At 37.0% G+C, this 26,568-nt stretch overlaps 2 protein-coding genes across 3 annotated transcripts; one reads left to right on the top strand and one right to left on the bottom strand.

Annotated features, from left to right (window-relative positions):
* The first annotated feature begins 11,707 nt into the window (after window positions 1-11,707).
* LOC139686020 (putative nuclease HARBI1) lies at window positions 11,708-15,193 on the top strand. Its single transcript, XM_071583116.1, has 6 exons — window positions 11,708-11,919; window positions 13,307-13,560; window positions 13,691-13,884; window positions 14,002-14,134; window positions 14,263-14,404; window positions 14,493-15,193. The coding sequence occupies exons 2-6, from the start codon at window positions 13,327-13,329 to the stop codon at window positions 14,897-14,899; spliced, it is 1,110 nt and encodes a 369-aa protein (XP_071439217.1). The 5' UTR covers window positions 11,708-11,919; window positions 13,307-13,326; the 3' UTR covers window positions 14,900-15,193.
* Window positions 15,194-15,493: 300 nt separating this feature from the next.
* LOC139686021 (uncharacterized) lies at window positions 15,494-22,765 on the bottom strand. 2 transcript variants are annotated; one of them, XM_071583117.1, is made up of 8 exons: window positions 22,372-22,765; window positions 20,544-20,579; window positions 19,094-19,302; window positions 16,595-16,783; window positions 16,374-16,454; window positions 15,954-16,257; window positions 15,774-15,859; window positions 15,494-15,656 (listed from the first exon to the last, which is right to left on the bottom strand). In XM_071583117.1, the coding sequence occupies exons 2-8, from the start codon at window positions 20,575-20,577 to the stop codon at window positions 15,513-15,515; spliced, it is 1,047 nt and encodes a 348-aa protein (XP_071439218.1). In that variant the 5' UTR covers window positions 20,578-20,579; window positions 22,372-22,765; the 3' UTR covers window positions 15,494-15,512. The 2 variants fall into 2 exon arrangements, with proteins under 2 accessions (XP_071439218.1, XP_071439219.1); XM_071583118.1 differs by lacking the exon at window positions 22,372-22,765 and adding an exon at window positions 19,498-19,604.
* Window positions 22,766-26,568: the final 3,803 nt, after the last annotated feature.

Raw genomic sequence — 26,568 nt, forward strand, 5'->3', positions numbered from 1 at the left:
CATCGGGTTTAAAATACCTATTTGTTTTTTTATAGGCTAGCATTTGAAACACTAACTTAATTTTTTCCTCGTGGTCAGTGATGGTGCACGTATATTTTTATGCGAGGCTCTCATAAAAGTGAAACCACGTGGAAAAACCGCGAGGAGATCGCGGAAAGTTTTCCTGAGACACTTTAAATGATTTCCCCGCCACAAGCCACCGCAGTCGAAATTGGGGCTAATAATTCAGGCACGCGGCTTGCAAAAAGGGGTTACCGCGGTTTAGTTCTCGCGATCCTCTCCTCTCGCGAAGCGCCCCTGTGGTGAGGTAATGTATGCTGCCTCCCCTCACCTCCCGCTCAACCACAAATTCCCAAAATTTTGTCTCGATAATTAATTTGGTGAACGTGCAATCGGAGTTATTGGGCGCATAATTTATTTGCGACGTTCTTTGAATTTCAAAAAGAGCAGAGGTTGGGGTAAAAAATTAATTAAAAAAAATGAAGCGATTCCGTCTCTGCCGTACCCCACCCCGTTTTCCCACGGACGCCATCGGCCGGAGTCGCCGGCGTTGCTCTCCGGTGGCAGCCTTTTTTAAGCGTCCAGAGCACGAATCGGGACCCGAGATTCCTCACCGCCTCCTTCCCCATTCTCTTGGGTTGGTTTTTTTTTCTGCCAGTTTATTTTATATATGTTCGTCGTCGGGATTTCGTCTCGAGCAGATACGCCAGCAGTCAGTCATACGGAAGAAGCCCTCTTGGTCCGCATACACAATACCTCGTCGGCATTCACATGCAAACCGCACATGTGGCAATCCTCCCCCACCCACTACTTGCGCGGACTTTCCCGATTTGTTTTCCCCTTTGGTTTGAAGAATGCGTCTGACTTGTCGACGGACGACGGGGTTTTTCGCTTTGTGCTCTCTAACCTCTTCTGCCCCGAGTGATTGTGTATCTGGAAGAACGTGGCTGACTTCTGACAGGCTAAAAATGCCCTCTCCCACGGTTGCGACGCTTGGGGAGTCAATCTTCCCAGGGTTTCGAATCGTCCCTTTCAAAGCATGGCAGTGAATGGACGAAATCTCGGGGTATAGGGTCCTTAACAATTTGAATGCCATTCCAAATTTTGCCCGTGTCTGTAGTTCCGGCTAATTAAAGGCTGCTTGCCTTTAAAGCCTCAAGTTGTTTTGGAGTAGTAAATATGATGAGGGCTCTCGTTTCAATGTCCTGTGAATCCTCTATAATGTCTTCAAAAGCAACGGCCAGTGATCGCCAAATAGTGCTTAAATCGCGGCGAGGGTAATTGTAAGATACGTATATGAAAGGAATCACGATTAGAATAACACGAGAAGGTAAACATTTTCAAGGTAGTTTTTCTCCTAAAGACAAAAATGTATGGGGAAAAAATGTCGGTGAGTGAGCTAATGTATGAAAGATTACTAATTCCGTGTGTGTTATTTTAAATGGTCGGGTAAGATTGTGGTACTGGACGAATCTTTAAACAATTTGCATTTTTAACAATTTCTCTCAAACTAAAACACCGAAGACTAACCTTGAGTGGTTCATTATGGCAAATGGATTTAACGCTCGTGAGTTCTCAAAATGGTAATAGTCTGGATGCATGAAAGCGATTGGTTTCACACAACATTCATGCTTGATGAAAACGAAATTGCACGAATAATTAACTTAACGAGATCTTTTTTTATGTTTATTGCCGACGGTAAGTAAAATATTATTTTCAGATACCTTTCCAGGAACGTTCTAATTCGTTAGAAGATCTACACGATTCAAATGAAATGATTTCCTTCAAAGAAATCGAGGATCCACATTGCGTTTACTGATTGCCAATGATGATGTACTAATTTAGCAGTTTGCTTCGCTGAACTATTTTCTGTAAAAGTTAATATCTGGATACGATAATTAATTTAATTAAGTTTGTCGTGGGAAATCGAGATCAGATCGAAAGTACTTGTGATTGGTGTTCCTCCCTAAGTATACTCGTGTCAGTTCATCCGTCTGCAGAATTGGTATATATAAAATCGATTACGTTTTTCCATAGGTTTATATTTACATTGTTTTGACAACCAAGGAGCTCGGGCTTGACTCTATTGTTTTTTTTGCACCGATCCATCAAGTGAAAAATAAGTCGGAAGCCTTTCGACTTAACTATTGGTCTTGAAAATAGAAATTTATGACCGAGAAATGCTTAAGCTTTTTTAAAAAAATCCGCGTTTGATTTATTTAACGGAAATTGGAAAGGATCCATTGGTTGGCCGCGTGCAAAGGCAAGGGTGAGCATATAAAAGCTAATTAAGTTGGAGTACAGCCAATTCCCTTATTCCTCTGACGTCCTATTCCAAACGAGGGACTGGGTAACCCAATTTCACCTCCTCTCCATTTGATTTGCCTCCGGAATACTATTCTAAATAATTCACTACGCGAAACCTCACTAGCCCGCATCGAGCCGCTCTCCCCTCTCCTGCATGTACTTCAAAAAACGTTCTCTGCCGCGCTCTTCTTTCCTGCGCCTTCCTTTCATTTCACTCACCCTTGCCACTCCCCCGTTGCAAATTAGATCTCTAAGTCTCTGCGACAAGTTCGAACACATGAGAACGCTGCATTGATGAAAAGTGGAGTGTCTTACCTTTCCCATTACTTTTTTGTATTCTACTTCTATTTCACATTATGATCTATAAGGATGGTGTGGTACCTAAGGTTCAAACCCCGTTCGAGTGCCGTGCGCAACTCCATTCAGAATTCGATTGGTGCTATTACCTGGTTAACCAGAACTACGAGGGAAAACGAAAGGTGGCACAGGGAAAGGAACTGGACGACCTCGCTTGAATGTCATGCGTATTTAGGCTTAGTTTAGGAGCTAGATACACATCCTTCAGAACAAACCCTTGGATTGATTACTGCAATTGGATGGTGATATTTAATTTTTCTTATAAAATAAATACATAAATATAAACGAAAAAATATTACAATTTAATATATAGATAAATGCAATGCATGCAGTACTGATTTTGGTTTTTTTTTAAAGTCTTTCTGTTTCATTGCGTACGGATTCAGATCGAGGTTTTTAGGCGCCTTGGGCAGGAGAGCCTCCTCAGTTGCGTGGCCACTTGCCGTCACCCCCGTCGTCATTGGGGCGCACTGATTAAAATCTAGTCGGTCAGCGTACCCAATAACTCCTCTCTCCTTAATCGGTTTCGCGAATTGTCGATGCAGTTGATCGTTGAAATTTTATCGACTCTAAATTTTAGAATCCGAGCAAATCGCGGACATTTGAAGGAGATAGTTAAACTTTTCGTAAATTGGCCCCCGTCCACTTTTCCTGCCTTCTTAGAATTTCCCCCAGCGACCTCTTCTTTTCCCACTTCGCGCTTGTCGCCACCCCCCTTTCTCTCAGTGCTTCTTCGTTTGTTTTCCTTTCCTTTCACCATTTCCAGCCTCCTCCATACTCACATCCCTAAAGCCTCCAATCTACGGTTATATTCTTGACTCAATTACCGAATGTCCGAGCCTTGCAAATCTGCGTTCAATATTTAAATTTCCAACAGTTTTTTCTTTGAATGTTTACTTTTAAGCTTCTTTCGACAATTCTCTCCTTTTCCTAATAGCTTCTTTTATTATGCTACTCTTCATTTAATGCCCTCACTATTTCTTACTTATAATACTTTCTATGTGTGGCATTTTACCAATTACGAGTATAATAAAAAACCTCACCAATTTTAAAGTTTAGACTAGCCATCCAGTTCTTGGGAACCCATTCTCCGGGTGAAAATATTATTGGCCTCATGCAATCAACGAACATTTTACTGCGTCCCAATGCTAGCTGGAATAGTTTTTGTATATAGTTTTTGCATACAGTGTTTTTGCATAGTTTTTGCATAAGTGGTTGAGGAAACTTAAAATTTCTGCAGTTCCGAAGAAAAAATATTCTTTTGGTCTCCAATGACGATCGTTTGGACGGATGATCATTTATGACATACGGTTCAGTGATGCGGAACAAAACGCTCTTTGTTTTATTTATAAATCCATCCTTCGAACACGAAGACAGTTTAATTGGGACTTCTTGTACATTGTTTTCCCTTTTGCCTCCGGCGTTTCGAAAACATTTTAAAGAACCAAATGTGAATCTTAATTGCCGGATTTGCATGAATGTGGGTGGATTGAAATTCAAGTATTTTATTTGCATGGCGTTAAACTCCCGGAGTCATGTACTACCCAAATGTTTTACCATTTAAAATTCAAAAATGACCGCGGATGGAATAAATAACCATGATCGATGTTCCCCTCTCGAATGCCGCTCGATTATTGAGAGTGCATAAGGGCATATTGAAATCAATTTCCTTCGTAATATCAAGTTGCTTTCCATCTCATTAACTGGTACCTTTTATATCGAATGCTCCTCATTTGAAACTTCCATTTTGATGCACGAATTCCGAATACTCGGATTATTACATGTCGTCGACCTTGATGCCTAAAGACTAGTAAGTCAGGATATTTTTCCCTCCCAAATCCACTCATTTATTTAATCCTTTAAATATTCCCAAACTTTTGTTATTTTTCCTTTTTTCAAATTGATATCGTGCCAAATAGTCAGCTGGTTTCCTGAAAACAGGCATGCGCATTTCTTGTTTGCAATAAAAAATTGTATGGTCGAATTGAAATTTGAATTAGTTCTGCAACGAAAAATGAAATATTACTGCACCATATTCCTGAAGTGTTCTATATTTTCACGAGCATAGGGCAAAAGTTTTTAATCGGTGTAATGTGCAGTTTGAAAAATCACCAACATTATTTTGTATTTGAGAAATTGCATTATTTCCGGTAAATGATCAGTTCTATTACACTTTCATTTCATCTCTTCTACGGCAGTATAACACTCTGGTTGGGGTTTCAAATCCCGCCTCGGACATCCGGGCACGCTGTGTTACTCTGTAACATTTGAGCTAAGTTCTTCGTGACATATCCATCCTCAGCCGTCTCTATGCTTGACTACCAAAAGTTGGCATACTACTTCTTCTGACTTAACTGCATTTCCAAACATTGTGAAGTTTAAATAAGGGCAACTTTAGGTGAGGCATTGGTGTCCGACCGTAGTTGCTCGCGAATACATGGGACGATTTTTTCAAATGCCGCTTGGGAAAATCATCTAATTCTGCTGTTAATAATATTTATTTTTAATTACAGCAAAACTGGATAAATGAGAGCATGAAAAATGAATCGGGATAACAAAACTACACGTATTTGTTGGAATGCGGGCTGAGAAATGATAAATGAGGATTGAAACTAATAAGACCCTCACGAATACACTGAGCGTTATTTAAGGAATTTCGCAATGAGCTTGGGCACTTGGTATTTTTCTATTGTTTAATCCACCGTAAAAAACTTTTTTCCTTTTCTGTTGCCCAACCGAATGTATTGATGAGATGCACGACCCTGTAATTAGTCTTCATGATTTACAGATTTAGTATACAGGATATTTTGTATTTTTAACAACTCAAAGGGGTATCGGCTAACAATAAAAAAGAAATAAAACATGGTATTTAATAAATAAATAAATAAAAAGATACCTAAATTATAATCTTCAGAGTGTCCTTGTATTCATATCTCTGAGTATAATTACTTCATACATCTTCAATCATTTATCGACTTATACTCGTACCTTTTAAGTGAATTTCTTATAAATTTGTTCCTGCTTGTGCATTGATATAGGTGAAGGGTGTACCTCTACTTTATTATGTCTCCTATTCTTTTAATGTATAAAGTTTAAAATGCAAATTTTGCAAACTTCAAATTAATTAGGTGACCATTGCTTGACACTTCAAGTGAGTATGTTACTTCGTAAAACCCCCGTTACTCATTTGGTGAAAACTTCGACAGTTCTATTAATCCGAGTTTTCCTGAAATTCGAGCTAAAATCCACGTAATAAATGGAAAACCATATGCGGTATCGTGGTCAATATTTCGCGAGAAATGAACTCAAACGATGTTATTTTTTAATGCTTCGAATTCTTCGAGCGTGATACGTGATCGCTGGGCTTCCTGTGGGTTACTTGCGTATCTTAATGCGTAATCATGGCAGTGGAAGTCTTAATTTTGCTATTAATGAACATAAATCGGCTGTCATATAACTATTTTCCCGTGTTTAGAATCACTTTTATTAATTTATAAGGTTTCAAATGAGCCACTGAGAACAAATTTGAATGCCACGTAATATATCTCGTTCAGCGATATTAAATGGAGCTAAGAGCTCTTCGAGAAAGAACGTTGGGGTGCATTCAGGTGGCTTTTTTGCGAGTCATCGGCATACTCGTAACACTTTAAGTGAACAGACTTCAATCTATCTTGGATCCAGAAGACGGTTAACTTGGGGGAAAAATTAATTTTCTTTAGTCATTAGTTCTGTTCTTGGCTGCTTAAGTGTGTAAGTTGTGATCGGATATTGAGGCATGTTGGTCAGAAGTGAATTACGAGGGTTATTTTTTAAGTGAGGTCCGTTTGGTCATTAAAAAAATATATTCATTAGAAAAATTTTTTAGTTTTATACAAATCCACTTCCCTTTTCTACGTAGTCGCCGTTCACTTCTAAGCACTTTTCGTAACACTGCACCAGCTTCTTCAGTCCCTCATCATAGAAGTATGCCGCCTGGGAATTGCACCATTTGACAACAGCCGTCTTGATTTCCTCATCGTCTTCAAACCGTTGTCCGCAAAGCCAGTGTTTCAAATGCAAGAAGACGAAATAGTCGCTAGGTCGTTCAGGTTGTAGGGTGAGTGATCACAAAGTTCCCAACATCGCTCATTTACACTACATTCTTTGCTCTTGTCGGTCGGTTAGCATGTTTTATACCGACCTTGCACACAAATTGTGATATCCGAGCTTTTCCGTAAGAACTGTGTGAATAACTAATGTGCCCAACAAGAGGAACTGGATCATCCAGAGTACTTATCGTTAATCGCCGATGAGATCGCAGTTCTTGACCCACTTTTTGAACGATTTCATCGGTATGGGTACTGATCTAACCTTTCCTTAACTCATTACTGTAGGTTTACTCGTATAAACGCTAGGCACGATTCCCGATGAATTTTGGCAGCTGATGATCCTTTTGCACATAAAAATCGAATCACCGAACGCAGTTCACAACTGGCGGGGGCAATGATTTTCGCGGACATTGTTTTCTGTATTCACCGATAAGAGAACAACTACTGAATCAAAACAATAACTTTAGAGATTACGGAAACAATCAATAGATGGCGCTGCATGCGCACAAGTTTGTCCGGACCCACCAATATTTTAATATTAGAAAACGGCCCTAACGTTACGAATATTCCTCGTAAAATTAAAATGTGTTTTTGTATAAGAAATGTATATATTTTCTCTAAATACTCTAGTCTCGAATTTTTATGGGCACTCGTAATTCTTAATTATTTAATTTCCTTGATTTTAAGTATTAGACTATTATGAACTCTTACCGCTTCTAGTGGGAGTTTCAAAGAGAATCATACTGCTTGAAGAAAAACCGAGATGTAGGGGTCCCCTTAACATCTGCGGCAAAGGGATTCCGCAGAAGCGATTTAATGTGATGATAGCGTTGGTCCAAACGATTACTTATAAATATTGCAATTTTAATGGAAACTGGCAATGTAGAAGATTAATTGTGCAATGAAAATAAATCGTATAAAAGTAAATTAAAGTAGCGACAAGCAAATATAAGGAGGGACAGCACATTTAAGATAAATGTGTCTCACTCACTCGCAATGCAAAAACACGGTTATGTTCAGCAATTTATTCCATTTAGTGCCATATCATCTATTTACTATAGGTTTTGGACTGCTTATACGAGGACCAAATCATGATGAAAACATTACAAGGAAAAAATAACCATTAGTGAATCAAAATGTCCCCTTCCTCTTTTAATTCCTTGTATATAGTCTACCCATTAGAGATGCCCTTATAAATATCCATGAGGCGTGGAGCCACTCCTGTTATCACTTTAAATATAACTTATAAAAACGGTTAATCTTGTCACCCGAAAAAAATACCGTCCGTTGTAATTAATTTTATGGTACTTTTAGTATATCTACATAGTCCAAGGATAATTAATGTCGACCTTGAGGCGCAGAATTCGTTAGTGTTGATTAAAATAAGAAAAACGAAACCCGTGATGATATATTACAGTTCACGCGGTCATAACTGAAGGAGATTAAAATTTTAATTTAATAAAAAGAACTGGTAGCTATTTATTAAATTGAACTCATTTTCTTTCTGTTTCATCTTTTGCAATCCCTGACGATTCTTATCCTTCAAGATTTTGACTGACGACAGTTCTTCTGTCTAACTCAGCAGACGCGTCGACATTGAAGCTATTGTTTTTTTGGGAAAACCAAATGACTTTGAATGTTGGTTAACAATATAATTAATGGAAGGCGAGGTAACAAATGGAAGCGTATGGCAAATGAAGCTTTTATGAATTGGCATAATCAATGAAAAACTTAACAAATTTGGAGGATTATGTGTCCTAATTAAAGTTCATATACTTAGTTAAATAATCAGCCGAAGGAAGAATGCTCAAAAGTAGACCTGATGAGCTGTCATAAGCAGGGGTAGGTCCGGTGTTTCCCATGCCTTCCTTTATGCTCACAAGTATTCACAGAGGAAGAGGTAAAAGAGGAATGGGAGGTCGGCAGGTCGCAGTAAAAGGAGAAGGGTATGTTAGGTTCAGTTAGGCTAGAAAATGTGCAAGCTTTAGTTAAACACTCTGCTACTGCATTTCAACTACTTCGAGAACGTTCCTTGTGAGAATTTCAAACAGATTCATACTGCGCGGAGAAAAACCGAGAAGAATGGGTTCTCTTGTTAGTACGTATCTCCGGCAAAGGAATTCCTCAGGGGGGATTATAGCATATAATAATGGGGTTAGTCCAACCGTTTATTTGAGAAGGTTGCAATTGAAATGAAAACTGGTGATGCAATTAAGACATTTGAAGGCTAATTGTGTGTTGAAAAGAAATGTTCACGCTGGATGGAACATTAATGTCTAGTTTCCGAGGCACTATAATCTCTGAATAAAATAAATAATTCAAAATATGATATCGAGCTTAGTCTTTCATGGGCCGGCAACGTTTGTTTAGATGGAAGAAAGATTGGATATTAGCGGATATTAAAATGTGGGGCTTTAGTATGCTGGTAGGAAGAGACTGAGTTGTATGGAAACACATGCAGCTTGAAGTATTACATAGGGTGTACTAGAGGTGGAGGTTAGCCTTTAGTGAAATCGGAATTTGAGGTTTTATTCGAAATATTCAAACTATTTAAAAGTAGGTTTTGAACGTACCCTGGTGGCTTTAGTCGCCTGCCTATTTTATGACTTTCCTCTTGTTTGTGCTGTAAAATATTTTATCCTTCATTTCCTCGTACTTTCTGCCTGCCTTTACGAGTATGGTGTGCACTGCCTTCCTTCCTCTACCCCACTTTCCCAACAATCTCCTTTCTATCACGGTCTTCAGCGTCCCACTTCCTTTCAGTAATTCCTCCACCCACATTTTCTACCTTTTTCAGATTTTCCCTAAAACAACCTCTTAATTTCGCTCATTATAATTATTAAAAACTGCAGTCTTCGTCTTTTTCCAGCTCATTTGCTTCATTCTTCGCCACACCCACACCTCAAAACCATCCAGTCCACCCTTTAACAATTTTGTTTGAATAGGAGGCAGCCGAAGGAGTCATTTAAAGAAATATTAGCAATGCGTGGGCGAAGAAGGTGGAAATACGCATTTATAGCGTTTGTAGTATGACTCAAAATTATCGGCAACCGAATGCGGGTATACAGAGAGAAGAAAAACATGTTAGATGGTTTCATTCGATGCATTTCAACGCGATTTATGTCTCGGTGCACCCCTCAGTACCCAACTCCGCTTGCTACTGCCAAAAACGTTATACAATTTTATCGTCGATCATATGTATTTGTCCATTAATTTGACACAGTAATTGTTATTCCGCAGATCTTTGAGTAAGAAATTATTGACCATTATTGATTTGGAGAATGTAATATGAAACACTGAGTGTTGATATTATTCTTTTAATTGTGTAATAATAGTATTGCAGTAATTATGATATTAAGGTATCGCAACAATTCCAAAGAGTGCCAAACACCACGTGTCTTCATCGTCAAGCCCCCTTAAGTCTAAGATTCATGCTCCTCATTCAATGATAAAAGTGATCATTCTCTCCTTCCCTTGCAGGTCCTCCTCTGCTTCCAGGAGTGGCATCGGCATTTGGGGGCCACTACAGGGGCGGTCCCTTCGAGGTTGGAGGCGGTCTCCTTGGAGGGGGCCTAGTGGTGGGACCAGCGACTCCGTTAGCCCTTTTGGGAGTGACTGAACCTCTTCCTCGCAGGTAATTTGCTACCTTGCTGGACAAATCTTGCAGAGGGCCCTTGATGGAAGTTTAATATGACTTCTACTCATACAAAACCTTTTCTGCGTGGTTTTTTATGTTCATGAATGAATCAAAAGAGCCCATGATTGATCCAAACCATTTGGATATTATTCAAATGCAGAATGTCAACATTGTGTAAATCATTATTTCTATTACGTTATTACGACTAACACGAAGGTATGAAATGAATCCTCGAATGCATATCTACAGGAGTCCATACGCCAAGGTGTGATCTAGCAGATTATACAATGGAAAATAATGTCCGTAAAGTATTTTTTTACTTATCCGTAATTATTATTAAGTGAAAAGTAAAAATGTCTGCGTTTTATACGCCAGTAAAAGGGCGATATAAAGATTATTCGCTGGTTTGTTCATCCTGAGAGAATTAAAGAGCGTCTAATCACTAAGCATTCATGAGAGAAGATTGCACGGTGTGCGAGTAAGGGTAGAGGTTTGTCTCTCTTTCGTAATGTTAAAACTGAGAAAGTTTTGCGAGAAGGTGGTTGAAGAGAATCTCAAGACGTGGAATATTAAGAGTCTCAAGAATAAAATGTCATGAATGAAACTATATATATATATATATATATATATATATATATATATATATATATGTATATATATGTATATATATATATGTATATATATATGTATATATATATATGTATATATATATATGTATGTATATATATATATATATATATATATATATATATATATATATATATATATATATACATGGTGGAGGTGAAAGAAGTCCGCAAGGAGCTGACAGTGTGGAAGAAGTTAGCAAAAAGAAGTTTCTCTTCGGAGCATCAAACCAAAGGCTTTCCTTGAGAGTGCATACTCCGGAAGGGAAATGTGTGAAGTTTGCATGTATAATTAAAAATACCATGCATGCCATACCTACCATACATCCTTGACCAACGTGAGCTCTGATATCAGTGCCCTATGCTCATGGAATTTGAAATTTTTATTAATTTTTCTTGCGATAAGATTTGTATTCCTACTATACCATTACGAGTACATCAGATTCACCCGACTTAACACACGCGTAGTAATAGATGGTGTCCTAACACTTCCTGCCACATTCTCCTGTGGCGGCTGGCAGGATGTAACGTAAATGTAAGGTATATCAGTAATGTTACGATTTCATTACTCGACCAAAATTGCCGGGATCTGCTTCAGACTGCCCCGGCGCGACACCATCGTCTTTCCCGAAAGTAGCAACTGGAGAGCTGACTGTCGAAATGCGTTGTGTTAGTGTTTGTTGATATGTAGATCGCTTGCGATTAACCAAAAGTTGGCGCGTACATTCAATAAGGTAGATTCTCTTGAACTTAAGACATTGTGCCGGGTTTGATGAAAATACACTAAATGGAGGAGGGAGTATTGCCATGATGGTGCCATCGCAATTGTCTTAGATATTTCGGCATCTTCTATGCGAAAATAATGTGACGCCCTATGAAGTACGTTACTCACTGAATTCTAAGGGTAATTATTATCATTATCTTTGAAGCTAAGTAGCCTTTGCATACTGTTTTTTCAAAGGTAGCATGCATGTGTAGTGTGAATGTATGGTTTTGATTCAATCAGATAGAAATATGTTGGGTTATTCTGCATTGGTGCGGTGGCCCACTGATTTTAAAGCCCAGTGTTGACTGGGAACTTCTTGAGCAGACTCCCTGAATTAATTCGTCATAGCTTTTTCTTCAAGTCATTTCCCAAGGACAAGCAGGAACTAGCATAAAACCTAGGGTGCACATTCTGTTGCAAATATTACTAGAATTTGTCGGATTCGCCAATTTTATTTACACTTTCCGTTCACCGAGGATTGTGGAGTTAAGTAACAGTAGTACTGATAACGCAAATACTACAGTTATCGCATCCACTTTTAGGCCGTTATAACTTTAAAAGGACATGATAAAATCAATGCATCAACCGAATCGATCAAGTGATGTTTACTTGGCAATGTCATGAAAACTGCCATCAGTCCTGAATAAAATTATAGCACAGCATCTTATAATCGCTGTTAAATATAACTTGTTTTTAACGCATTCCCTGTTAACTGAAATGGGTATTGGTGGGTATTCTTGTATTTAATGAAATACATGAACACATCTATTTCATACCGTATTATGCATACATTATTGTACGATTTCTCCCCTCAATTTTCTAATTTGGCATCTTTTATTACTCTTATTTAAATTTTCATGAGATATAATCCCCTCTACTCTTTCTGAGCAACAGTTGGAATTGGCGCTCCTTAAAGTCTTCTTATTTTTCACTTTGATGTAGTGGCATGTGAAAGCAAAACGCCTGATTTCCATTTTAACGGAGGAATTTCCCATCTGCTATTTATTCTTTATATTGAAATAAAGTATGCATTTTTGATGCTTTAGAAAGTTTCCTATGAAAGCGAAATTCCATTCATAAATAAAACTCGCGCCTGTGAAACTTAGCGGTAATGATTATACTTCATTGTTGGTTCTGTAAAAGTGACCTGTCAATTGGCTGAAATTCCAGAATGGACAATGTTTATAAGTCCTGGTTACAATAATTCAATATTTTATGCCTACTTTTACCTATTAACATTATGTCCTGACAAAAAAAAGGAAAATGATTCATCTCTCTTGAGAAATTTCAGGGAGTTGTTAAAATAAGAACCCAGGTAAAATGTTTATCTCATAATATTGCCTGAAAATATTCTTTGCCAACCAATGAAAATCTATTGTTAGTTAGCAAATTATATATTAGAATGAAATTTTAATCCAGGAAAACCTTCCTCTGCCATTCTCCATAACTGAATATTTGCTATATGAGGTACCAAAACCCTATTTGTTCATAAAAAACACTTATCAATTCATTGAAAATCCTGCAGGAATTGGAAAACTTACCACAATGGCTGAAGGAGAATTTTATGCCCACATATTAGTCATAGCAGAAGAAGCAGATAGGCGAGAGCGTGTCTTGGAGATGAAAAGATTACGTGACTCAATGAATCCATTTCATATTGCTGACTCAGAGTTTTTGAGTGTCTTTCGTCTATCAAAGGATGTATTTGGATATTTATGTGATTCCCTCAGAGAGAGGTTGCAGCGTCAAAGATGCCATGGGCTAGCTGTAGAAACACAGGTAATTCATTTCATTGGAACATTTCATGAAACATCAATTGTGTATAAAATTTAGCATGCACACATCAAATGTAGCTCAGGGAAATACTAATCTATTTCACTAGTGAAGATTACTTTGTACCTCCCTTCAGATCCTAGCTGCTCTTCGATTCTTTGCTGTTGGTTCTTATCAGAGGAATGTGGGGAGAGATTTTTTGATTTCTTTGTCACAACCTGCAATGAGCAGAGCAATAAAAGATGTGGCAACTGGAATTAATGAAGTGCTTGGCCACAAGTGGATTAAGTTTCCCACAACTGCTGCAAAACGCAGTGCAGTCATGAAGAAGTAAGTATACCTACTTGTATACTTGCGGAGTGAATCTAATTTAAGGAGCAAAGGAATATCGCATTTATTGTAGATTTAAAACCCTTAAGTTTTTCTAATGAATAAAAATGTTGCCAGATTTCAGGAAGTATATGGAATGAGGCGCATCTTAGGTTGCGTAGATGCTACTCACATAGGCATTGTGAAACCAAGTGAACATGAGGAAGGTTATTATAATAGCCAAGGATTTCACTCTTTAAATGTTCAAGCAGTAGGTATCAACCATTATAGCTCATTGGTTTGCAAGCTTTGGGAAAGGGTGACTTTCTTTTTGGCCTGCAATCTCAGCATTGAAAGAGTCATCATTTCTCATCGAGTCTATCTGACACATTATTTCAGATATGTTCATGTGACATGGAATTTCTGAGCATCAATGCACGTTACCCAGGATCAGTTCATGAGAGTTTTGTTTGGAGGCAGTCAGCAGTGAGAGAGGAAATGCTGCGGCTATGGGATACAGGAGAAACGTCTTGGCTTATAGGCAAGGGTTGATTTTTCTAGCAAGAGCAGAATTAATTTTTTTATTGATAGATTACTTAATAATTTGATAAAAATGTGTGTTCTTACAGGGGACTCAGAGTACCCTTTGGAGCCTTGGATATTGACCCCTATTGCAAATGCTTCTGAAGATACTGCTGAGGGTAGTTATAACCAAAGTCTTAGACAAACAATGGCATGTGTGAAAAATGCTGTGAGTGTGCTTAAGAAAACATTTATGTGCCTAAGCCCTGATAAACTACTCTACTATAAGCCTCTTGATGCATCTTCAATTGTGGTTGCATGTGTCGTTCTTCATAACATAAGACTTCATCACAAACTAATAAATGAAGTATTTGATAATGATGATCAAGTGGGAGTTGAGGGAGAACAGCAATGTGAGGTAGATGAGGAGTCATCAGAGGTGGAGGCCGGTGAGAGAGAAGAAGAAGCAGAGAGAGTGAGAAGCATGTTAATAGAAAATTACTGGAAAAAATGAATATACTTAAGTTATTTATTCACTAAAATTACTATCATGCATACTATTCACTGAAACAATCATTTTCGTATTTTCATTCGAGATATTCTGCCTTAGAGGACATGGAATTTATTTATCGGATCAATTTTTTATCCCACACAATTGTGATTAGATTGTATATGAATAATTTGAGATATTTTCAATCTCGGTGATACATAGTATTGTATCGTGTTTGAACTCTAGAGTTGTTGAATACAGTGACCTGTGTGTGTGGGTATTCATTCAAGTTTCCCAATGTCAGCACCATTAAAATATTTTTAATTCCATTGAGTATGTGTTCATTTTCATGGCATTTTATAGAATGAACGAATAGGTACAAAAGTAAAAACAATGGTAGGAAGTGTCTTCCACTACCAATATAGCATCACAGTAGATGTATTGTCATTTTTCAGATATGCTAGTACATTTTTCTACGTTTTTTATGTCAGAAAAATTGTTAACAATACCAAAATAAACTTTTGACAACATTAAGTCAGTATATATAAGATCTTTTACAATTACATACATGTCATTGAATACTTTGGGATTGGCACTTGGACAAATGCCACAGTCAGTAAACAGTATATAACAGTTCTTATTGTGTTCCTTTATTAATCCAATGGGTAATGGCCTTTTCAAGCATACTTGTAAAATTTCTTTGTATTGTGAGGAACTGTAGCTGTATTTCATTGCTTGCTTCAGATGCCGCTGCCATACGGTTGATCGCCTGGTGTATAGCCTGCAATAGGAATAGAAATATGAACAAACACCATGAAAAAATAATTAATGCAGTCGGAAGCCCAATTACTTTCAAGTAGACTTTCAAAGCTGAAATGCAATGTTTTCATTTTCTTACTTTCAATCCTTCTGTATTCCTCTCCTGAGACTTTTGTAATCTATCTGTGGCTTCAGCTAGACTATTGCTGAGGCTATTAGACTTCTCTGAAAGTGGAACAGATGAATTTATTTATCAAAAAACTTTTATGTTAATGAGAGAGTGAAACAAGTTTAATACTATTACAAATTTAATGCTCACTGGTTGTTGATTTTAGTGTTGGTTGAGAACTTGATTCTGACTGCATTGATATTGCTGACGTTGGAGGTATTGCTGGCAATGCAGTTAGTGCAGACTTATCCTCAGAGGCAGTTGGACTGGTTTGAATTGGAGTAATATTTGGCAATACTAGAGGGTCAGGTGGAGGGGAGGAAGCTAGAGGGTCAGAGGATGCTATCAAAATAGGGATGGGAATTTGGTGAAGTAAGGAGATGTTTGAAGGTAGGGGAGAAGCTGGGGGGCTGCAACTGTCAGAAGACTTGATTTCGGAAGGCATTAGATGAACCTTATAGGCAAATGGTAAAATAAATATCCAAAATGGCCACTTGGATGCTTTGAAAATACATACATACTACATTTATAGTTTTACAGAAATGTGAATTAGTCTCATCTCATGATCACCTGAGATTCAATTGGTGAAGACGATACTTTGCCGTTCCCACTGGTACCTTGTCCCAGGAGTTGAGGGTCATGTTGCGCATCCTATAGCCAAGGATGGAAATTAATTTTCTTAGGAATAATAAAGACTTGAGTGTATGTCATCAGCATTTAAACTGGAGTGATTTTTGGAAAGATTTTTCCTTACCATTATTGCCATGCCCAGTTCTTTCATATCAACCTACCTGTAATCTGTTATCAAGTCCATACTCTTGATTTTGAAGGCCAGCACATGCATCCATTCCAATAAGGCTAAGAACTTTCATATCTATCTCTGTTAAGTCTGCATTTGCTTTGTTAATTTTATTGGCTGTCGAAGCTGTCTTTGCTTTTGCAGCTCTGCCACGCACATTGCATTTCAAGTCTGTCCAGCACTGTAATGGAAATGATGTTGATTATATCAACTGATGAGAGATGAGGGAGGGAAGATAATGATGGAGATGCTAATGGTGAAAATATAAATGCAGTCATGTCACTGACAACAAAAGCTTTATCCTTCAATGTACAATAGTGTGCCCAAAATTGCTATGGCATTTGATAGCTCAAAGATACTCCTTAAATTAAAATGCTTCTTACCGTTTCATTAAACCAACCTCTGTCTTTTCTGATAGAACCTTGTATACAAATTTCATTTATAGCAACTTACATACACAAGGTTTATGTTTCTGTTTACTTCTGATACACCAGGTTTATATTTCTATTGGAGTAAAAATTTTTCCTAAGGGTATATAAAATCTTAATCTTGTTTTTTGGTAAAAGTTACGTTTACGTTCTACTTCATGTGCTCCCACCTTGCTCTCCTTCTCCCCAGAATTAATTCCTGATCACAATTGTGTGGTCTTAGTTTTTGATGGATTTTATTCTTTTTCAGTGCCATTTGATTTATCATAGTAAGCTGAAATCATTATAAACACGGGCATTACATTTAAAGAATGAAAGCAATATATTATATATAAACAATTTTAACGTTTTCATTTGACAATAGAAATAATTGTATGCATTGCTACGAGTGTTTGAAAAGTTTAATTTTGGGGAATCCTTTAATTATTGAAGTGTAAGAATGTTAATTCTAGAAAATTTTTCAGAGTTGGGAGTTCTAGATTTTTCATATTGTGACAGTAAATTTGGAACATGATTTTCTACTGTTTTAGTTGGTGTGGACACCATTTTTCAGCTTACAAGTAAAATGCATTTAAAATTTATGGTCATCTTCTCTGAATGACTTTAATCCTCTTGGTAGATGTATGTGGTAAAGCTAGGCCTATCAATTAATTTAAGTTACCTGAAGATAAATTAGGTTACCATAAATGGCATAAAAACAAACCCCTATTATAAAAATCACTGGTAGTTCCTGAATGTATTTATTTAGTTTGACTGTTTCTTATTTCTGCAATGCTGGCCCCGGTGGTGACAGGGTAACATCCTCACCTGCCAACACAGAGGTTGCAAGTTCTATTCTTGCCTAGGCGGTTTCCTCCACCTAGGGCTTGATTGATTATCATTCTGTCTATTGTTCTTAAAATTCCAATGTAAAGGCCAAAAAGTGCTGTTTTCAGATTAATGCTAAATAAAATAAAATGTTTTGTTGAGCAAGTTAGTGAGTAGATGGCCACAAAATCAACTTGATTATTTTAATCAGTTTTATTGGCTTCCTTCTGTTGGTACAGTTTGTCATTTATTGCAAGTGAGAAATTATTCAAAAGATCACGTTTAAATGGCAGGTCAGTCAATTTTTGAGGATAAATTTGAAGGCTGTTAGGAATTGACTGATTGCTTTCTATGCATTATGTTTTTGATCAGACACATGCTTCATTTATGAAACATTTTTTTCAGGAGCATGAGTATTTTAAAGTTTGGGTTTAAATTCCTTCTGAAAGTTTTTCAGACTTACTTACGCTTCAGAATTTTATACCAACAGGTTGCATACATGTTATAGTAGATGTTACACAGTACTGGTAGTGTTTAGGGGAAGTAACAAGAAGTACAGACATATACACCCATCATTGAGCAATCATAAACATACCAAGCACTCATTAATGCAGTGTGGTTTTAGAATAATTATTGGGAGAAATTGGAAGGGATGACCTAGAATGATTGAATTCTTCATTAATTAAGGCGGAAATCTTGCAAATGTTTAGTACAATACAATTCAATTTGTAATTTATTCTTTTAAGAAAAATTATGCTCCCTAATCAATTTATTTTCCTCAAAAAAGAATATGAAGAAGTTAATTTTCATGGATATTGTAGTTTCCTGGAGCTTTTCATAAATGCAATGTCTTTCCAATGCCACTCATATCTCAAACTGAAATACGCACCCGTTTTCAGGCACTATCAGGACAAAGAATGTGCATATATCAATTGTAGCTTTTGACCATATATCAATTTTCTTTGCTAACATTTTTCAACTTTAAAATGCATCACAGAATAAAAAATATATCTGTATCTACTTCTCTCACTCAGGGAAATAGCTTTTTTATCTGCTTATTTTAAAAGCTTGAACTTTTAAGGATGAAGTATATAGTTATTTCTCAAGAGTTTTCACTTTAAGAAAACCTTGTGTTATATTTTCGAAAGGGACAAATGATAACTAATCACTTCTGGTAAATAATGAATCAAATCTAAATTAGGAGTTTACAAGAAATCTGATACCACAATAAAACAAAAATAATCATCTAAATGAACCTTTTTCCACTCATAAGGATCTTTCTCAGGTCCTGGCAGTTGATTCAAAACTTCTGATAGTTCTTTCCATTGCTTTTCATTAAGTGCCTTGCCTTGAGTTGCAAGCACTCGACCCAATGAAAAGTCTCTGTGCTCAACCATATAGTCAGCTAGGTAATATAATTGGTTTGCACTAGCTCTCCTCTTCCCTGAAGGTCCTTCATCACCACCTGCATTAATCAAGAATGTATTTGAGTATCAAACATGTGAACCTAATTAAATTTTTGATGCTATGGGAGTTACAGCTAATGACATCATGCACAAGACTTAGATTAAAGAATCAGAACATTGAAAACACACCAAATTTCATATGTCAATGTTAGAAAGATAAATAGGCTGCTTATAAGGCTTAGATAGATATATACCTTATGGCATCTTCTCTTTTTTTGAAGCTAAAAACTACATTTTAAAAATGTTGCAAATTAATTTTTTGGTAAATTTCAGGCTGCAGGCAAATGTAATGCTTTTGTACCTGAAATTAAATAAGCATTTAGTGACCAAGGCAATGAAATTCGATGGGATCTTTGAATTTGCAGTTCTTTCTTAATTAATGTGCACCTTTCTAATGGAGCAAGATACATTGTAGTTGTTAGTCAAGATATGTCACAGTCAAAAAGAAAATTTAAATATATCTCACCATTTAATAAATACTGGTTCAGTTATTCAAATGTTTTTTTTTTGAAAAATTAACGTTAACTTGAAATAATTAAATTTATCATCACTATTACACTTCATAGTTATAGTGAATATCATTCATCTTTCTACCATATTTCAGCTGTTTTTTATCAGGTTTGGTAAAAGAAATCTCTGCAACAAGGTGCACCTGCTAAAATATTTTTCTATGCAAAAGAAATAATTTAAAGGTGATTTGGTATTTGACTATAAAAATTGATCATTAAACTTTCTTTTGGGATGAAGCACTCTCAACGGAGTGTATCATGAGTTTAGCTTAAATTCCAAAGCTTATTTATGTATTCTATAATTTGTTAATAAATGGCAAGTATTTAAAATGGAAAGCACAAATATGCACTTTGACAATAAAACAAAATTATTGACTCATTCATGATTTAAATTCCAAACTGGTCAAAAGATTTCAACACGGTAACTCTAATGCCTTTTTAAATCAAAGCAATGCAACATGTATGGGATTTCTTCCATCTAGAATTCATTTAGTATTTTTAGAGTCATTGGAACTCTTGTTATTATACTGGCTCAAGAATATGACGGGTAATTAATAATGTTGATATTTCTTGCTGACATTATGAATAAGCAGGATTTTCCATAAAATTGATAATATGATGTTGCAATCCAGAGAATGATGGAATTAAAAACTATAATGCATATAGTATTAAAGGTCATATAATTATTGGCACTGAAGTAATTTTTACAGTAAAAGAATAAAAGAAATTACCCATTCTCCGCTTCCGCTTATTGCTTGCAGCCATTTCTGAAATGAAATGGGAGTATTAGCCATTGTCTGATGATGACAAACATCTGACAGCAAATGCTTCATAGGGATATACTTTCATTAAATCAATGAAAAGGAATAAAAAAATATAAATTATTACAAACTGAATATCTTATACTGGTGATCTTATGCTAGTAGCCTCTCAGTAACCCATATGAACCCTAACCTAATGAGGTTAGGGTTCATATGGGTTACTGAGAGGCTACTAGCATAAGATCACCAGTATAAGATATTCAGTTTGTAATAATTTATATTTTTTTATTCCTTTTCATTGATTTAATGAAAGTATATCCCTATGAAGCATTTGCTGTCAGATGTTTGTCATTGTCTCACTCATCTGATGTTTGTCATTGTCAACTTTATTAACATTTTCTTCTCATGCAAGTCAAAAAAAAAACAAACTTCAAATGTTATTTTCTATGTGCTATCTTTTTTTTCTAATTTAATGTCAATAAGGTGACCATGGAATTTTCTATTTGCCAAGCCGATGCTCTAACCACTTGTCCACACCCTGAGGCACAATGGATTTGTGAAGAATATAATAGAGGGAAAAGTCCCAAGAGGAAGGCCAAGGGATAAATACATGGGACAAATAAAGAAGAAAGTACATTTCAAAAAATAGCCGGAAGTTAGCCAATTAGCATCAGATAGGGTAGGATAGAGGGCTGCTGTCAACCAATCTTCGGATTGAACAACCAATGATGATGATGATGAAGTCGACCATGTGTGCCACAAGGGGTGCACTTGCACCTTCCCTACTTCTAGAATGAGTAGGGATATTAACAAAACTACAATGATTGAATAGTAATATTGACAGTATTAATGAATCTTTTTATTGTAATTTAGCTGGTGCAAAAACTTTTTGGAGTGAATAATATACATGTATGTGGGGACGTTGCTTCACATAATTTATCAAGGAGAGGAATTGAGTTGATTAAGCATATTACTTGGCTGTTGGAACATCTAAAATGCCAATCAATAAAAACCATTCATTAAAACATTTTCCAGAACATTCCGGTGGAAAATATATTAAATTAAAGTGAGAATAAAATATCGATTGGAAGCTATTATTGGAGATACTAGCCACACTTGTGAAAATTGGATGAATATTTAATCATTTAAAATAATGTATCAATCATACATGCCATATTTGTAAATTTCATAAAATGTTGACAGTAAAAGAATTAAGTGCGCAAGGGTAAAACAGTGGAATATGGAGTTTTTCCTCGTGCAAGTTGTCAGAAAATAATTTTTTGCCTATTATTTTATAAAATAAACTACCTTTTGTTACATGACTTTGGTGCTATTGGCTCTATTCTTTTACCCCTTTGGAAAACAATAAACACTGAGTAAATAAAAATAAGCATATTAAGCCTTGTTACTATAAATTTCCAGCTCTGAATAAAGGGTGCAGTTTTCTGAATTTGGAATCCCTCTTTACACAGCCAAGTTAAACTAAAGTTAGCGTGGTTTCTTAGTTCAAGTTACTGAAAACTGCATCCGGCATTTGGAAAGAAATTGATCCTCTAGTTTTAATATATGATTCAAGTACTTTGTGGTCGCATGGGGAAGAGAGTATTGCCAGAGTAAAAGAGGAGGGCAGTGAAGCTATAAGAACACTTGGCATAAGATTACATTTTGAATTATTCATACGTTTTGCTAGCGCAAATTTTGTGTCATTTACTTACGAATGCATAAAAATGCTTTCTGTATTTTGATAGTAAGTTTTGATATTTTCACATTCCATTATTTGGGTGTTAGTGTTACTTACCTTGGTTATTATGCTCCGGTACACTGGATAGGAGGCTGATATTGCTCAGGCCTTTTTTATGACACTCGCGTATGTACTTGGTTTATTTGAGTGAAACTGATTATTATAAATCTCATGGGAGCTTATCCCTGCTTCTTACACAATGGACGGGAGGCCTTGATGTCTCAGAGTTTTGCGACTTCTCGAGTTGTTATGGTCACAAAAGACCAGAGAAAAATGTCGTTTCCCTCTTGTCGCCTTAGGTATATAGGAGAGTAATTTTCACTGAGCATTTAGAGCCTGTATTTTTTTATTAGAGGGCTGGTATCTTATTGCTATTCTTTCGGTGTCCGACTTTGGTCAATAAATGCTATGGTGAACAGCGAGCCGGACAATAAAAACTGCATAGGGCGAACTAAAGAGTTAATTCGGGTACCGGGTCATCGAACACATTCAAAAAGAAGAGCACAATAGCTAAATTATATCACTAGGTCAAAACTAGTCAAAAGATGAACAACACATCTTCAACGCTATACAAATGCAAAAAAATTAACCATACCAACTTTCCGTTCCTCTTGTTTAACGTCCTTCGCTTAAAGCGTCCTATATCGACTGGCTTTCAGAATAGCCCTAATAATAGCCATGGGAGGGGGAGGAGGTTCAGTCGATAGCAGCTGCGCAGCTGTTGTCTGGCCCGGCGTCGGTTGCTATTGCGCAGCCGGCCGTCGTCATGACTAAGTTCCTCAGTAAAGTGCGAAACGCTGTCCCGGAGAGGTTATAAACCCCGCAACATGCGAGACCTTTCCACGAAAATCTAGTAATTTGAACGAATATGGTTTTAAACTTGGCCTCTGCATATGCTGCGGTAAACTCCGCAAAATTTCATTCGCAAAACAATTTAAGTTTCTCATGTTCCAAATTTGCTCTAGTTCATTGGACTTTTAGCCCTACCATATGATTATTCAATGATTTAAGTGGCATTATTCCCACGAGGTGATTTGCAATACTTTAATTAAAATATTTTTAAAAAGTGGAAATACGAGTACATGGAAATAAGATTAATAGGCGGGCTGCTAAAGGATTAAATGGTATTTCAATTGGGCCATAAATAAAATTATTTTTCTCTGTTTTAAAATAAAAACATAGGGCTAGATATAAGACAAAGACAAACAATGGAATTGGGCACAGCAACCTTAAGAGTCGCTGTTGCGATCGCTCAAATGTACTCAAAGGCTAAGCAGCATAGGTAACGAAAATACGGCTTCCATTATGTCTTTGGTAATTTCCAATGATTTTCGCCTGTATTAATACGGTAAACAGGGCTTATCTTTATTACTGACGGTGATTGTCAACGGATGAGGCAGCTCCAATTTTTAAACAGCTTTTTTCTTATCAAAATGATTCAGGCATATAACATTTTCTCACTTGCTTTGTAATTAATCTAAGGGAGAAGTTATTTGCTTTTAGGCAAAAAAGAAACTTTTTTGGATGCTGGCGAAATTAAACCTTATCGATCATTGTGTCATTTTGAGGTGCTCGTGTCATTTTCTCATCTTTTTAATTCTTTAGAGTACTTTACGAGCCACCGCTGGGATGCGTGGCAGGGGGTGAATGCACACCAGACTAATTTTGACCCGAATATTTTTTCCCCCACCGCGGTCGGACAACATTACTCTGATCCCTTATCGTTTGTGGAAAAAATGACCTCTTACCTCAGTCACTGCTACACTTAATCCCTCTAATTTTATTGACATGATCTCGCCTACAGTGGTACAATTGGGGTAATAATACATTTTCAACATCATTGCTGAAGAAACATCCTTCCAATTTATGCAAAATATTTAATCTGTAATTTAACCTTCGTTCCGTAATTGATTCCCAGCCTAGCTGCTCTAATATTTTTGATACGCTACAAAGTTTATCATGACAACGTTTTACAAATCTAGCTCCTTTACGCTGCATGCGGTCCAATTCAGCAACTGATCCAAATTCATGAGGGTCCCTGATTTTTCATTAATAACTTCTGATTATCGAGTTGTCTCACGATCGAACTAGCAATTATATGTTCCATAACCTTGTACGAAATGGATGTGAGGGAAATAGGTCTGTAATTGCTCGGTTCCTCCTTTTAATGAAGAAACATCCTTCCAATTTATGCAAAATATTTAATCTGTAATTTAACCTTCGTTCCGTGATTGATTCCCAGCCTAGCTGCTCTAATATTTTTGATACGCTACAAAGTTTATCATGACAACGTTTTACAAATCTAGCTCCTTTACGCTGCACGCGGTCCAATTCAGCAACTGATCCAAATTCATGAGGGTCCCTGATTTTTCATTAATAACTTCTGATTATCGAGTTGTCTCACGATCGAACTAGCAATTATATGTTCCATAACCTTGTACGAAATGGATGTGAGGGAAATAGGTCTGTAATTGCTCGGTTCCTCCTTTTCTCCATTTTTAAATATTGGCGTTAATACGTTAGCCATTTTCCAATCTGTGGGAACCTTGTGATCTACCAGCGATTTCTTAGATATTATTTCTAGATGCGGCGGAATTTCCGAAGGTAGATCCTTTAATATATGAGTATGAGCGGGTATTTCACCGGGCCCGGAGGATTTATTACGCAACATTTTTCAGGAAACGTTCTATTGCATTTCATGAGATTTCAATTTCAAGCATCGGTTGACCGTTAAGATTTGGTAAGCGATGGCAGGTATTCGCTGAGACATACTTATGTTACGACGTTTTGAAAGAAGGAATTTTTATAATTTAGCCTTTACAAACTTCTGGTTACTCTTCCGCCTTTATCATTTTTAGTGAATTAAGTTGACTTATTTCCCTGAACTTCTCTGACGTATGACCAAATTGCTTTTGGATTCTCATTCAAAATTTCCGCTAACCTCTTCCTTTTGAATTCCCTAAACGCTTTCCGAAATTCATACTTGGCATTTGTCCTGCGTATCTTATAATCATAAGTGATCTCATTCTTTTCGTCGCTAGAAATATCGCCCCTAATATTTTTCACCTTGGCGTGACATAGCCTTAGATGTCGTAATGCCTTTCTAACACCCGCGTTGTACCATCTAGGTTCCGTGTGAAATAAATCGTAATCTTCTCGTAAATGTATATATTCTACAATGTCTGTCCCAAAAGTACTAGGACCAAGTGGATTAAAAACATTATTGCCAGAATTGATACATTCACTCAAAAGTCTTCGAAGGAGCAACCTTGTGCGTCCACATACCGCTGTTAGCGGGTTTTCCACGCCTCGTACGCCTTCTGAAGGCAGCGCCCGGAATGCTGCTAATGCTTGCCACGACCTGTTGTAACCCTTCCACCGAGCCGTGATGACGTCCTTTCAGCACGGATTTGAGGCGGGGGAAGTGGAAGAAGACTGGTGGGGCAACGTCAGGACTGTAGGTAGGTGTAGGCAGGGTTCCACATTGTGCCGGACCAGGTAGTCCGTTACTCAGAGAGCACTCGCGGCACCAACATTGAGCACACCTTTCTCATGCCCATCTTTTCGGTCACGAGTCGATGCACGCCACTTTCAGGGATTCCAAGTTCATCAGAAGCCGTGCGAACACTCAATCTGCGATACCTGTCCAAATGTGCCTTCACTCTTGCAAGATTTCGCTGAGGTCGAGGGGCTTCCTGAACGTTCGGCGTCTTCAGCATTCACGGCCTACCCTGGGTGAAACTTATGCAGGGAAAATGTGTGGACAAGCTAACAAAAAATTAGGATCTTTTAGAAGGGTCCTGGGTCAATGTGATGAAAAGGTCAACGAGAAATGTTATCTTTCACAGAACACTCACGCGTTATGTCTTCATAATTTCGACGGAATTTAGCTCCATCCTCCTCAGAAGAAACACATTAGTACTGAGTACTATTGTTTCTTCCTTGGAAGCGGAGCTAAATTCCGTCGTAATTATTAAGAAAGAACGCGTGAGTGTTCTTTTGATGTGTTCTTATATTGTTTGTTGCTGTCCAAGTTTTGTGTATGTGTATATATATATATATATATATATATATATATATATATACTACCTTGATCAAAAAGTTCCCGGACTAACCACCGTGTGGCGCTCCCATCGTTCCGATTTGAGTTCTGTTTTTTTTGTTAAATTGGTACATCTGTTGTTGATATTCCCTTTAAATCTTAGTGTCATAACTTGACATTTGCAAATGTTACGTAGCCAAGAGTACATCTAT

Source organism: Hetaerina americana, unplaced genomic scaffold, assembly GCF_022747635.1.
Source record: "Hetaerina americana unplaced genomic scaffold, ioHetAmer1.1.p SCAF_127, whole genome shotgun sequence".
Classification (NCBI taxonomy): Eukaryota; Metazoa; Arthropoda; class Insecta; order Odonata; family Calopterygidae; genus Hetaerina; species Hetaerina americana.